General features: G+C 41.5%; 1 protein-coding gene across 13 annotated transcripts in view; it reads left to right on the plus strand.

Annotated features, from left to right (window-relative positions):
* The window catches only part of PUM1 (pumilio RNA binding family member 1), a 79,419-nt gene that overhangs the window by 16,597 nt on the left and 47,662 nt on the right, over positions 1–15,160 (plus strand). For 7 of the 13 annotated variants that reach the window (XM_055798256.1, XM_055798257.1, XM_055798263.1 and 4 more), the window contains exon 3: positions 3,256–3,324. In XM_055798256.1, the coding sequence (XP_055654231.1) occupies positions 3,256–3,324 (69 nt within the window). Of the gene's footprint in view, positions 1–3,255; positions 3,325–4,080; positions 4,114–15,160 lie in introns of all 13 variants that reach the window. The other 6 variants (XM_055798261.1, XM_055798252.1, XM_055798250.1 and 3 more) reach the window with 1 other exon arrangement.

Below are 15,160 nucleotides of genomic sequence, written 5' to 3' on the forward strand. Positions count from 1 at the left end.
TTTTTGCCTTTTAACACTCTTATCTTGGTCTCTGTATCACCTCTGTAGTAATTAACTATCATGGCATCATTGGAAGGCAAACATGCTTCTCCACGCTGGAAACGGACAAATGGTCAACATTGAGGAGAGCTGTGTATGCTTACTGGACTGTAGCTCTTGGAGAAACAGGAATTGCTAAAATGTTGTGGTTTCTGGTGAAGGATTGTGAAGTTCTGTTGAATGCTTTGACTGTGATGAAGATTATATTGTTTCTAGTTACACCAGCTGTAGGTTCTCCACCAAGAATTCAGGCCAGCATGGGAGCATGGCTTCACACATGGATGTAAATCACATATTCACGCTGCTGTAATTGGTTTAACATGATAACACATTTTTCTACTCAAGACAAATGCTTGAACAAGACACTTGTGAAAATGTTTCTGCATTGAATGTGAACAAATAAAATACATGGGTTTAGCGTTTTAAAAGATGTTTGGTAGGGTAAGGGTAACCGTGTAAGTTGCTCAAGTACCATAGAGAAGGGTGAGGGAAGGGGCCGAGGAGTTCATTCTTGTTTGGAAACTGCCTGCATGTTCTGCACAGGGCTTTGACCAGGGATTTTAATGCAGCTGTATTATATATACATTATAATAAAGCTGTGAGAGGAGCTCGCTTGGCAGCAGGGAGCTGATGGGGCTGGGATATGACCAAAACAAAATAGAAATCTCTTTTAATATCCTTTTGATTTATGCTAGGAATGTAATGGTTATATTTTTCTAGCAGCTTTGTTTTGAGGTTTGCACAGCACAACATCCACCTTTGGGAGTTTATTTGTTTTGGAGAAGGTGGGGGACATGCACTAAGCAGTCCCTGTTTCTCCACTGGCACTTTCCACAGCACCTTGAGTCCTGGATCAGTGTCATTGTGGCTGCATCTGTGATTTGCTGGGGTATTGCTTTAGCAGTGAGGGTAAAGAACATCACCTACTGCATCTCTTTGTATAGCTTCTCTATTCCTCCGGTGTCTCATTGAAACGGTAATTTGCTGCTGTTAGAGCTTTTGTGGCTTAGCAAGTCCGGGGCTTGCAGCACTTTCTGTAAGTTCAGCTTGAAATGCTTCATGGAAGATTTTGGTCTTGCTAACGTCTGTCTCGCATGAGGCAACTGATATACCCTAGCTGGCAGATCAGTGAGTTGACAGTAAAGTCCTTGGCGTTGCCTGGTGCTGTGGTTTCTGGAAGGTGGAGTCCTGGTTTTACTCTGTGTGTTCATGGTTGATACGATTAAGTCTCATCACAGAAGGTGGCAAGACTGAGGCATAGCTGAAAATAACTTTGAACTGAGATAGAGTAATAAGAGAATACCTTATTTTTAAACTGTGATTCTGAGTGACTGGACATTGAGGATTTGCAAATTACATATATGTGTAGTAACATACTGTTAAATTATCTAATAATCTTTTGCAAAGTAGTATTGTCACAGAATAGTAGAAGGATTCAGACTGGAGGGGACTTCTGCAGGTTATCTATGGTGCTTTCCCTACATCTGATATTCCTAGGTGAGGTCTATTGAATCTTGTCTTAAAATTGAAATAAAGTGTAATCACAACAAAGTCTTGGCTTGATTCTGCTGGAAATAGTGTCATGAGTATCAGAAGTCAGGGTTAAGGTCAGTGAATGCGGTGTAACTGCTTACAGCACTGGTCCCTGGGAGGGTCATGTGTGAGCATTTAAACCAGTTGGGTTTTTGTCCTATAAATCACACACTAGGCATTATTGACCTCTTTTCCTGGGCCTAGAGGAGGCTGTGTCCAAGTCACCTGGTACGTCTTCAGCGATGACTTGACTAAACACTGTGTATTAGTCTTCAGCATCCTGCAAGGAGCCTATGAAGGACTGCAGTGAATAGAGTGTATGGATTACTTGTAAATAAGTGTTCTGTAAAACATTACCCCTGCTCAAGCAGAAAGGTGTATCAGATCTGTTGAGTAGCAGGGATTATGTAAACATTGAGTAGGAGGCATGTAGTGTTGCCTATGTGCCACTGTACATGTTTGTGGCTGTTGTAATAAGCGCTGCTTTGATACAGGTGTGTTACCTGAGGAGGACAATAATTTAGTCTGAATCCTAGCACATGGTTGAACTTCTGTGCTTTGTCCTCAGGTCCATAGTTGGATGTTTTTCTCTCTTTGGTATGTGTGCTCAATGGCTGTGTCTTTAGGGACTTGTCTGGATGAGATTTGGGAATGAAAATCAGAAGTGTTTTCTTGCATTTTTAATATACCTGACTTGTGTAGCTAACGGTTTTAAGTTGCTGCTTTTTTTCTGTTCTGATTCAATCAATTTCATCAAATCATGGTCCAAAACAAAAAATGACACAACGGCCCAAGTATATGTATAGCTGCAGGTCCTCTAGGTGAGCAAGGCCAGTGTCAGTGTCGCCTCCCAGGGCTGTCCCTTTGCTCCCACAGTGCCCGAGCTCTGTCCTGCCTGAACCTGGAAGGACTGCTTCACTACTGCCTTTCCCTTGCCTGCCTTGCCTTAGCTGGCCAGTCTTGGGGTCCTTAGCGTAGCCATGGAGCTGCATGGCTGCTGTGGCACATGCTGCCAACTTCCTGAGAATGAGGAAAAAGTCATATTCCATTAGGGGTTTTCTTAAGGTGCTTTGCATCCCAGTCTGTGCTTCTGGATTTCCAGTTTGAGATGCTGGGGGTACAGTAACTAAAATAGGCAACTGTTCTTAAGGCATTGCCTGCTCTCCTTTCTTCGTCCCCTGCCCCCCATTTCAAATGGCGTTATTTAATTTAATTTGCTTTTTGGTTTCTACCATTGTTTTTCTCTTTTGTATCAATGTAACTTGAATATAAGACTGCCTGTTTTATACAAGTCTTTACTTGATTTTCACCTCAAAGGAAATGATGCTGACTCGCTTGGTTATGCATTGGCTCCCTCACCTGAGATCATGCATCTTACTGTGAAATATTAGTTCTTGCAATAAACTTAGCAAAGGCATTTGCGTTATACTTTGTGTGTCTTAAAAGTAACTGCTAGTTTTTCCTTTTTTGTGTGGGTATAAATCTAACACTGTAAACACTGTAGCTTCTGGGAGTCTTAAAGGTAAGTCATCTCTTGGAGCTCAATAACCTTGTTATATGCTGTAATATGGACTGTATCTCTCAGTCCGTATCAGAAAAATTGCTATGAAGTGTGATTATCCTTAAAAACTCCCACAAATACAAACATTTCCTCATGTGCTTTTCTTACCCATCTATAAATAGGTGCGTTCCATGGATGAACTGAATCATGATTTTCAAGCGCTTGCTCTGGAAGGACGGGCTATGGGAGAGGTGAGTGAAAGGCCTATAGAAAAAAATCTGTGTATTTTGGGGGGAGGAGGAAAATGAATAACAGTGTTTTGAGGCTTCTGGAATGATTCTGAACTTGAGAGTTCTCCATTATGGCTGTGATGCTTGTGTGTGTGTGTGTGTGTGCTTTAACAAAATAAAAACCTGTCAGGCTGGAATACATGTTAGTAGGAGGAACAGCTAAGCCCTCCACCTGTTGTATCATCTAACAGTAAAATGGTGGTTGTAAAAGAACAGTTAGAAATATGTCTTGTGACAAGTGTTACAGTACTTGTAGCATGTTTATTTCGGGATCCAGTGATCTCAGACCACATAATATTGTGGGTTTAGTTGTCTGTCATTGTCTGCTGCCCTGTTTCCACTCCTGGCCACCTTTTGGCTCTTGTCATAAAGCACAGACCGGTGTTTAACGTTTAAAGTATCTGGGCAACATAATCAAGGGCTGCAGAAGTGATAAGTGCTTTGACCTGTCCAAAGGACTGAGCAGGAGTTGTCAGATAATGGGCCTTTCAGTTCTAACTTTATAGAAACTCGGTAAGAGTTATTATAATCTCACAGCGCAGCAAGGAGGTGGCAGATTTGGGGGAGATGGTCATTGGTTTTCTTTGAAAAGAGATAACTTACCTGTTTTTTTAGGGTGACTTGAAAGAATAGCACGTTACTGTAGTTGGCTGTGTTATTCCTGAGAGTTGGATGTAAATGCTTCTTTTCCTTGCCTTGTTCCCTTTTCCTTTATAGTCAGTCCCTTCAGAGGCTTGCAGAAGAACAGAGGTGAGAAAATCGTGTCTTGTAGGAGGATATTAATGTACAGCAGGTCAGCTTGATACAGGTCTGTTGTTTTGGAGAGCCCTCCTTTTTACCTTCCTGTCTCCAAGTTCAGGCTACCTTATTTTCTTCACATTTAGTCCATCCTATCTCTGTTACCTAGTTTGAACCAGGGTAAAAAAAATTAAAATAATCCCTAGAACCCCAAAATTATTTTGGAGAAAACAGCAAACCAGGACTGTTGTGTGGTGGGATTCCTGAGAAGGTGCCCTCTCTCAGGTGAAAGACTGAAAGACCTCAGGGAATTCATGGTGCTTGTAGATTAGATTCTTCCTTTCTTCCTTTCTTCCTTTCTTCCTTTCTTCCTTTCTTCCTTTCTTCCTTTCTTCCTTTCTTCCTTTCTTCCTTTCTTCCTTTCTTCCTTTCTTCCTTTCTTCCTTTCTTCCTTTCTTCCTTTCTTCCTTTCTTCCTTTCTTCCTTTCTTCCTTTCTTCCTTTCTTCCTTTCTTCCTTTCTTCCTTTCTTCCTTTCTTCCTTTCTTCCTTTCTTCCTTTCTTCCTTTCTTCCTTTCTTCCTTTCTTCCTTTCTTCCTTTCTTCCTTTCTTCCTTTCTTCCTTTCTTCCTTTCTTCCTTTCTTCCTTTCTTCCTTTCTTCCTTTCTTCCTTTCTTCCTTTCTTCCTTTCTTCCTTTCTTCCTTTCTTCCTTTCTTCCTTTCTTCCTTTCTTCCTTTCTTCCTTTCTTCCTTTCTTCCTTTCTTCCTTTCTTCCTTTCTTCCTTTCTTCCTTTCTTCCTTTCTTCCTTTCTTCCTTTCTTCCTTTCTTCCTTTCTTCCTTTCTTCCTTTCTTCCTTTCTTCCTTTCTTCCTTTCTTCCTTTCTTCCTTTCTTCCTTTCTTCCTTTCTTCCTTTCTTCCTTTCTTCCTTTCTTCCTTTCTTCCTTTCTTCCTTTCTTCCTTTCTTCCTTTCTTCCTTTCTTCCTTTCTTCCTTTCTTCCTTTCTTCCTTTCTTCCTTTCTTCCTTTCTTCCTTTCTTCCTTTCTTCCTTTCTTCCTTTCTTCCTTTCTTCCTTTCTTCCTTTCTTCCTTTCTTCCTTTCTTCCTTTCTTCCTTTCTTCCTTTCTTCCTTTCTTCCTTTCTTCCTTTCTTCCTTTCTTCCTTTCTTCCTTTCTTCCTTTCTTCCTTTCTTCCTTTCTTCCTTTCTTCCTTTCTTCCTTTCTTCCTTTCTTCCTTTCTTCCTTTCTTCCTTTCTTCCTTTCTTCCTTTCTTCCTTTCTTCCTTTCTTCCTTTCTTCCTTTCTTCCTTTCTTCCTTTCTTCCTTTCTTCCTTTCTTCCTTTCTTCCTTTCTTCCTTTCTTCCTTTCTTCCTTTCTTCCTTTCTTCCTTTCTTCCTTTCTTCCTTTCTTCCTTTCTTCCTTTCTTCCTTTCTTCCTTTCTTCCTTTCTTCCTTTCTTCCTTTCTTCCTTTCTTCCTTTCTTCCTTTCTTCCTTTCTTCCTTTCTTCCTTTCTTCCTTTCTTCCTTTCTTCCTTTCTTCCTTTCTTCCTTTCTTCCTTTCTTCCTTTCTTCCTTTCTTCCTTTCTTCCTTTCTTCCTTTCTTCCTTTCTTCCTTTCTTCCTTTCTTCCTTTCTTCCTTTCTTCCTTTCTTCCTTTCTTCCTTTCTTCCTTTCTTCCTTTCTTCCTTTCTTCCTTTCTTCCTTTCTTCCTTTCTTCCTTTCTTCCTTTCTTCCTTTCTTCCTTTCTTCCTTTCTTCCTTTCTTCCTTTCTTCCTTTCTTCCTTTCTTCCTTTCTTCCTTTCTTCCTTTCTTCCTTTCTTCCTTTCTTCCTTTCTTCCTTTCTTCCTTTCTTCCTTTCTTCCTTTCTTCCTTTCTTCCTTTCTTCCTTTCTTCCTTTCTTCCTTTCTTCCTTTCTTCCTTTCTTCCTTTCTTCCTTTCTTCCTTTCTTCCTTTCTTCCTTTCTTCCTTTCTTCCTTTCTTCCTTTCTTCCTTTCTTCCTTTCTTCCTTTCTTCCTTTCTTCCTTTCTTCCTTTCTTCCTTTCTTCCAAGATACTGAGTTGTGTTTTAATTTGACAGCAATTGATAAGAAAATCTGTTTCTCTATATTAACCTATGTTGAGACTATTGACGAAGAGTAGTGAAAATTATTTACAAAGGAGAAAACATGACATTAAAAACCCATCTAAAGCTGGTGAAGAACAGCTCATGTGCTTCCATATGAAACATGCCAGTGGAATGCCGGGGGTGTGAATGTTCTGTGAATATTTTTTAACACCTCACTTGGGCAAGACATCCATTTTCAGACAGAGAATACACAGGCTCTTTGAAAGTCCATTAAGAGTAAGTACTGCACTTGTTTTGTACTTAACATGGCATTAGGTCATGTTAACTTAAATGCCTGAAGGCATTCTTAAGTATGCAGATTTTTACCATCTCTTAGTTTATTTAGCTACTTCTTGAGACAAGTGAATTTGGGTTTGCTTTTTTTGGAGAATGTGAGGTTTGCTTTCCAATGATGACTCACACCCCGCCCTGTGTAACTGTGATGCAGAAAGTTTTGCAGATAGCATGCTTTTGTCACTGGGCTTTCCCACGTACTGGAACGTGCATGTTTTTCCAGGAAAGGTGACATTCCACCCTTCTCTTTAAGCTGCGGACACTTATTTCTTGTTTCTCTTGAGGTTTTTCTCCCTCAGTCCCACAGTTTCCTTTCTTTATCCATTGAATTTTCTCTGTATTTCCCCAAGGTATTTTACCATAGATCCAGCTGGCCGATTTAAGGAACTATGTAAACAGAGATCCCTGCAGGGTATGCATATTGGCTTTCAAGACTGTTCTTCAGCTACAGACTTTGATTTTGTGCAGCATGCCCTATCTGTTGTTTAGATGCCTTAGTAAGGCACTGATGATTTTCTCTTCTCCTCCTGCTCCTGGAATGTGAAGGAAACTCATGGAGAAAGTCAGTGTACTTAAGAAAAAATTTAAGCGTGAAATAAACGAGGAAAAAAGCAAATTTGATTTGTATTTCTTTATCTTGTATCTTCTGAGCCTTATCTGCAGGGAATGTCAATAAACTCCTACTTTGAGTTGATAGTGAAAAATCTGGAGCAGAAAGATGAGGAAAAGTGTGTTTACACATTTAGTGTATTTTTTATCTTGTTTTCTTGCTGCTTAGTAAGCAAAATGGTCATAATCTTGGTCAATTAATGAGTTTGTGCCTCTGAAAACATTTTTTTCAAAGGCTCTGTCAAACAATTAAATCTCTTACCTGCCTTTTGACAGCAGGGTAGATAATTGATGATGAACACAATATCCTAATCTGGGAAAGTTAAGAATAGTTTAGAAAAAAAAAACCCCACAGCTGTCATCTGCTTTGTGGCTGTTTCCATCTTCAAAATCCTGTGCTTCCCCACTTCCACCACCCCTAAATTTCTGTGTGAGTGGAAGTGCAGTACTTTCTCAAGTGTGAAATTAAAAAGAGCCACAGAAGCCCTTCTGTTCCACTCTAAAATGGAAGAGATTTGGGCCGTTGGTAGTGAACATAGTCGATAATGTAGCCTTCTAAAAGGGGTGTCTGTTCTCCCCCTTTTTTTTAGCCCTCTGTCCGGGTTGTTAGCTGCAACGAAGGAAGTAATCTTGAAGCCTTACTACAAGCCATGTAAGCAGAATGAATTACATGTTAACTAGTTTTGCATCAAACTCTCCTTCTTAGCAGGTGTTGAACCGGAAAGTAATAAACCCCGATGGTCTATAGCGATGGGTGAAGGAAGAGAATGGCACTTCAGAAGTTGCACATAGGGGCCAGCTGGTTTTGTTGCTGCCCATAAACCAGAACATGTGCCCATGCTGCTTGTGCTGTCTCCCCAGGTCTTTGATCAGCACTGTTACCTACCTGAGGTTTTAACGTGAGCTATGCAAGTTCTCATTCTTTCTGGCCTTCAAGACAGTGAAGCTGGATACCTGCTTTTCTTTGTTTAAATCCCTTCTGTCTGTAGCTTTGCAATACTGAATATTCATGCCATGTCTTTTTGGGAAAGTGGACAGCACAGAGAGACTGAGGTGGTATTTGTTGTCAGTGCCTTACACACATTTTGAACTGTGGCAACATTCTTGACTTGGGTAGTAGTAGATTACGGTGAGTGAGAAGCATGCACCTAGAATAAAAGAGCAGCTGGTTGAGCAGCTAGCTGTAACTTAATCCAGGAGGGTGGGAGGAGGGTGGGAAGAGAAAGATATCAAGCAACTGGTAGGTGCTTAACTTTAAAAATGGAAGCAATTGGACCAAAAATTTTGAAGTATGAGTATCAGGGTAACAGTGAATCTTACCCTGTGCTTTCATTTACACTTCAACTGATGAGCATTTAATTATTGCTCCCTGCTGCTTTCCCCTGCAGGTTTTAGTGCTAGGGTCTAGTGTAGGTCTGACACTGGCCAAACAGTGAAATTGCTACAATCCCCGTGGTTTGTTACAGCAGAGCTCTTAAAACATCAAAGGCTGAAGTGATAAGTGGTTCACCATGTCCATGTTGATGTCTACTTGATGCAGTTGGTTAGGTCCCAGATAAGCCCCTGCCTCTCCAGTGACCAGTGCTTTTTTTCTTAGCAGAGTGGTTGTGACACTGGGCCTAGACATTCTTGTATGTAGTTAAAAACCCCACCAAACAAACCCCCCCAAAAAGACACCCAAAACCCAAGCAAAAAAACCCCAAACCGCTGCTCCCCCCCCCCCCCCCCCCCCCCCCCGGCCATGTGACTCTGCTTTCCCTGCTAATGATAGCTTTAATGGGCTCTCATAAATTTATGATTCATTGGCAGCTGGGCTGGGGAATATTGACAGTTTTGAGTAACGTTTCTGTTCAGCTGTTGTTTTCCCCCCTTCAACTTAACTAGTGCTAGCAGCATTAGAAATGGGAAGATTGAAGCAGTGTTTGCAAAATGCGATGGTGCTGCAGCAGCTACGCTGGCACATTGGGATGGCTCAAGGGGTGCAAGAGCAGCAGCACCCGGGGCAAGAGCTGTGCAGCAACGCACCAGGCACTGGTCAGGCAGCTGCGGAGGGGCAGCTTAGTGCTGTGGGGTCAGTGAAATGCAGTTAGACTGCTTAACAGCTTGCCATCCTGGCAAGATGGATATTTTTTTATTTTCTGGGGTTTTTTTTCTAACCTTCCCCTCTACATTCCCAATCATATAACGCCCCCCTCCCTTCTTTTTTGTGCTATCAGGCCCTCCTGCAAGCCAGTTTAACTCCCTGAGCTGGCAGAAAGCTGCCAGTTCTTTGGGATATGACAGCAAATGCTGGCAGCTGCACAGCTGCCGGCACACCAGCTGGGATTGCTTGTTGTGTGCTCAGCCTCCTTATCTTGTTTGTTTTTTTAGATGGCAACATTTTTTTAGGGTAGATAACATCTTAATGTTTGTAAACCTGCAGTGCTGCCCAAATGTGACTTGTAAATAAACGCTTTGCCTTCTCCTACCTGTTGCTGCAGATAAACTGAGTTCTCCAACTGCACAGATGGCTTTTTATCTTAATATTTGCCTTGACTGGAGGGGATCAGTTTACTTAATTTGTCTAATTCATAATCTCATCTCAGTGGGATCTATGTGCACAGGCTCTGTACTTGTTGGTTGTAGAATTGTTTTTGTTGATGTGTAAGCCGTCCTCTCCCCTCCTCCCTGCTCTGCTAAATTGAATATTGGCCTAACTCTAAGCCCTGGGCTTAGAGGGATTATTTTCATACTATATAGGGTCAATTTTAATAAAAACGGGGCAACAAATAAACTAGTGTAGTTCTAAACTGCTGCACGTTTTGTTTTTGTTTTTCAAGTTCCAACCTGAAGAACTGGATGATATTCATTTAGAGTAATTTTCGTGGTGGTTTTTTTTTTATTTTCCATTGCAACTGACAGCTTTCCCTGAGGAAAAATGTACTGTCTCGGCAGCCTGTTGCAGAATTCAGTACAAGTGATTACTTCTTGGTAAACCTCTAGTTTTGGTTGGAGCAGTACTTGACAGAAAATGGACCCCCATTACCATCTGTTAATACTGTCTTTTGGATTTTCCCCTCCCCAATATCTGTAAATACTTCCAGAATCTGTTTGTAAAACAAACACATTCTGTTTCTTTCTGCTTATGGTATAGAGCTTCCAGTCAGAAACTTTGTGCTTCTCGGGGGAAAAGATTCAACTCTACAGGGGACAGAGTTGTAGTTGTGCAGTAAGGGTGTGTGTATGTACTAGACAGTGAGTGCTAGAATTTTTTCTAATCCTTGTCTGTGATTCACTGAAAAACTGTAAGACGGTGCTTGGGTGCAGTTCTTCAGGATCTTGTTGGTAAGTAGATGTGTTTTCACCCTTAAGAAAGGGGTGGAGGGTAGGTGAAACAGTAAAGAGCTAAATTAGTCTCAAGTTGCCCTCCAGCCAGAGGAAATGGTCTTGCTACCTTTTGTGGAACTGACCCAGTTTGTATGGTCAGGAAAATTGGAATAGTTATTTAAATGAGCAACCAGAATACAAATAAAAGCTTGCTCTGTATGTTCCACTTAATAACACAGCTTGTTGCTGTGGTTCATAAACGCATATTCATATGAAGTGTTCATTTTCCTTATCTTTCAGTTAGGAGTGTGCTTGGTTTGTGCAGCTGTATTTAAAGTGTGTCTGAACCTGCTGCCTCATGTCTGTGGATGTCCCTTTCCAGATCTTTAGTCTGTAGTTCTCTTAGAGTTGAGATTTGAAAGTGTTTCATGAGACGCAGCACACCTGTGTTGGCAATACTGGTTTAAGGTATCCCTGTTTTTACAGTGGCTGAGGGTGCTTGTGGGTGTGTTGCAAACTTCTCCCCATACCTTCTCGAGCCGTCTCTACAGCCAAGTTGCAGACTGCTCTTTTTGAGGGCTCTGACCAATTTGCAATATGGACCAGCAAAAGATTGCCCTTTCTTTCTAAAGAGGCACTTGGAGGGGGCCATGGGCTCTGCCTCTTCGGATGGGCAGGGGGAAATGTCTTGCCTGGTGTTGCTGCTGGAGACAAAGTCTTGTCAAAGCCTGGCCTTACTCCAGCAAGTTCTGCTGGAGCTGCTGGTTTGGAAATGTGTTGTAAATTTTAAAATGGTAGAAATGAAAAATCTCATTTTGTTGCCACTGTTTATATTGCATGAGAAAGCGAGTACTTGAAGGTATTAAAACCAAGAAGGGAGGTTGAACTTAGTTACCTGCTGCAGACTTCTTCAGGAGAAGTAACTACTGAACCTTTACATGTTTACTTCAGATTTTAGCATTACTTTGAAAATGCTGAGATTACCAATTGCTGTGACTACTTATCAGGCAGTTGCTGGGCTCTTCCCCATTACCCTTTTTCTGTGCTGGTTTCCTCTTAGGTTTGCATTATACTTGATATTTTGCTTAAGTTCCATTTTGCCTTTTACCTTAAGCTTACGAAGTTTATTTCTACTTTAGATTCACTATTGCTTTCTTGTGTATACCAGGAAAACTTATTAATGTTTTGGAAACTGAGGAGCTTATGAAAAGAGTTTAATTTTCTCATAAACTAGAAGTTGCTCTTTCCTTGAAAATACTCTGTTCTGCTCATTCTTTCCTGTCTCCTTTCTGCAAGCCTGTGCCCTCTCTCATCCTTTGTTTGCGGTGTGACTGCAGAAAAGATTATGTCCTTTGACACTGTAAGGTTTTGTCCAAGGAAATGCGAATCGTTTAGTTGTAGCTAAAATTTTGTTTAATTGGTCTGTATTGCTTGCTTCTTCAAAATTCACTGAAATGGAATGAGAAGGAGAGTAGTTATTTTTGCTAGGTTGGCAGCAGCAGGAGTGGAAAAACTGCATTTTAAGAAATATGGGAGTGGCAGAAGCTTAAAAAAAATTGTAACACATCTGATGTGTGTTTTTGTTTTTAAATACTAGAGAGCACTCCTTGGCTTTCGCCTCCTTCATGTCACCCCATGGTGCAGATGGAGGAACAGGTTAGTGTGTGTGTTTTGAAATCAGTTTTGCTGATGGGAGTTGTTGCTCCTTGCAGTTGTGTTGAGTTATTTTTTGATTACATAAAAGGGGAGTGTGGTGCAAGTTGCCCTGGTTTTTTTATCACTCAGTTGAGAGAATCATGAGCAGTCCTATGCTCTGTTTGCAGTGCACCGATAAATCCTAAAGTCACCGACACATTTCTAAAAAGCAAGTGACATGCTGATACCTCATGATGTTTCTTCTGTTGGCTGCAGAGAAGGAGCAGCTGCAGAAAACACTGTATTTCCTGCTCAGTGGTTTGAGAGTTAAAAGAGCAAGTTGAGTCTTATCCTCTCAGTAGGAAGAAGACAATAAAAACCCAGAGGAAGCTTAGCACCTGGTTTAAAATGCTTTCTTATTTAGAATTTTAACCTCTCTGAGAGGTTTGTGTGGAAATGACTTGCTGCGGAAAAAGATTGAAACTAGAATGGGGTACCTTGTAGAGAAAATAGGCAATTAAATGGTCTTGTTTGGACAGACCGTGTGCAAGGTACAGTGTTTTTAGGTATGGATGGTGCACCAAATATTGAAGAACTGGGGAAAACAAAAGTTTGGTATTTTAGAGAAAATAGGCAATTAAATGGTCTTGTTTGGACAGACCGTGTGCAAGGTACAGTGTTTTTAGGTATGGATGGTGCACCAAATATTGAAGAACTGGGGAAAACAAAAGTTTGGTATTTCTGTACTGAAAAGTTGTGATACTCAAAGCCAGTGCTTTGAACGAATATTTGACTGCAGGGAGAGGAAGGACAGGCTTCTTGGGCACAAGGAGGTAATTCTTTGTAGTGAGGGTGGTGAGACACTGGAACAGGTTGCCCAGAGAAGTTGTGCATCGTAGAATCATAGTATGGTTTGGGTTGGAAGGAACCTTTACAGGCCATCTCGCCCAACCCCCCTGCCATAAGCAGGGACATCTTCAACTAGATCAGGTTCCTCACAGCCCCGTCCAACCTGGCCTTGAATGTTTCCAGGTATGGGGCATCTACTGCCTCTCTGGGCAACCTGTGCCACCGTTCTACCATCCTTATCATAAAAAAATTCTTCCTTCTAGCTAGTCTGAACTTTCCCTCTTTTAATTTAAAATCATGGCCCATTGTCCTATTGCTACAGGCCCTACTAAAAGGTTTGTCCCCATCTTTCTCTTATAACCCCCCTTTAAGTACTGAAAGGCTGCAATAAGATCTCCCCAGAGCCTTCCCTTCTCCAGGCTGAACAACCCTAGCTCTCTCAGCCTTTCTCCATAGGAGAGGCGTTCCAGTCCTCTGATCATTTTTGTGGATGCCCCTTAACTGGAAGTGTTCAAGGTCAGGTTGGGCCGGGCTTTGAGTAACCTGAAAGATGCTGAAAAGATGATGCCCATGCTTTATCACAGGGGGTGGGGAGTGGGTTAGATGATCTTTGAAGGTCCCTTCCGACCCAAACCACTCTGTGATTCTAGACTCTGCATCTGTAGTGAATACTGTGGAGCAGGGTGGGTGGGTACAAGTCCTGCATGTCCATGACACTTTGTACAGCTCTTTCACTTGCCCTAGGGACAGCCCAGGTACTGGAGTCCATGCGCCCAGGTAGGGTTGAAGTGCACATAGCTTTGAAGGACTTTGGAGTATACTGCACTGTGCGTGGGCATAAAAGGTGATTGAGCTCATCTCACCCTTAGTTTGAAAACTACTCTGAAGATTTTTGATCTTGAATTAGTAGGAGGAAGGCTATGGTCAGTTGGAACAGGATGTTAAGGTGTGAAAGTAAGTTATACTTTTGGTAAAAGAAAAGCTGCAGTTTAATTGAGCAGCATTCATCCGTAAGCAAGTTTTGTTCAGCGCTGTGTCAGCAAGCAGCATACACGTTTGTGTATGGTGTCTTCCACCTGGTAGGTAGATCTCAGCTGGTTCAAAAGTGGCAACCTCTGTGCTGGAGCTCCTGTTGTGCCTGGCACAAGAGGAGTGTTACTGGCACATGTCAGCCTAAAATTTGACCTGTTATGTGTTAGTTTGAGATGTTGATTCAACTTCTGTAGGTGGTTGCTTTGCTTTACATTCCTGTGTGCTTGTATAGACAATACGCAGGTGTATGCATAAATGTTTCAGTTCTGCTGGAAAATGCCCCGTGCCAGCTCTTACTCAGGGCTTACAGTCAGCAGCAGCAGTGGGCTGAGGGGCTGGGAGAATGTTTCTGCTGCTGCAAGCAAAACTTGCACACTCGTGTACAGCTAGAGGTTTGACTGAGGGCCCCTGAAGCAGCAGTGCGTCCGCTCTGAGATGCTGAGATGACGTGTCTGCCCTCCATCTTGTGTCTCTACAAGCTTTTTTTCCAAAAGGATTGCATCTATTTATTTATCTTCCCTTGTAGGCCACTGCGTGTTTAAGTCATGGATTGATCTTACTCTCTACTGATCTTGGTGCAAAAGCAAGATTACTTTTGTTCAGCAGCAACTAGGTTAAATAGCTGAATGTAATTGCTCTCTTATCTGTGGTGGGTTGTGTTCCTTTTGTTTGTTTTGTTTTGGGTTTGTGTTGGTTTTGGAGGGTTTTTTTGGTTTGTTTGGGTTTATTTGAATTTGGAAGGAATTCTGCTTTTTCAGATGTGGGGTAAAATTGGTGTGGTTTTCATTATAATACCTGTCTTCTGTGTAACCTGTCCAGTTAGCCAAATCTGAACCTCAGGTTTAATGTCATATGTACAGACCTGCTTCACAATACATTTCTAGTAAACAGATCTTCCTTAAATTAAAGAGTAAATGGCTAGCACAATTTTTCTGGTTGTTTGTCTTAAACCAGAGTACACTGCAAGCTGGGAGCTCTTAAAATAATTTATGCTTGCTTCATCTTCATCTGGCAGCCTATTTACTCTGTTATGCTGTAGCCTTAAATTTGCACGTCTGCTGATGGAGTATAGCGTTATCAGCACTTCTAATATACAGGAGGCATTGACTAATCTGATGATTCTTGTTTGTTCTATAGTAATTTCAAACAGATGCAAGTACTTGTTAAGCTTTAGTTCCTTTAGTTTTATAACAATTTCAGCAGGCAAGGCTCATTTATTTTGTTAATTTGCTATGAATGTA

Source organism: Falco peregrinus, chromosome 3, assembly GCF_023634155.1.
Source record: "Falco peregrinus isolate bFalPer1 chromosome 3, bFalPer1.pri, whole genome shotgun sequence".
NCBI classification, from domain to species: Eukaryota; Metazoa; Chordata; class Aves; order Falconiformes; family Falconidae; genus Falco; species Falco peregrinus.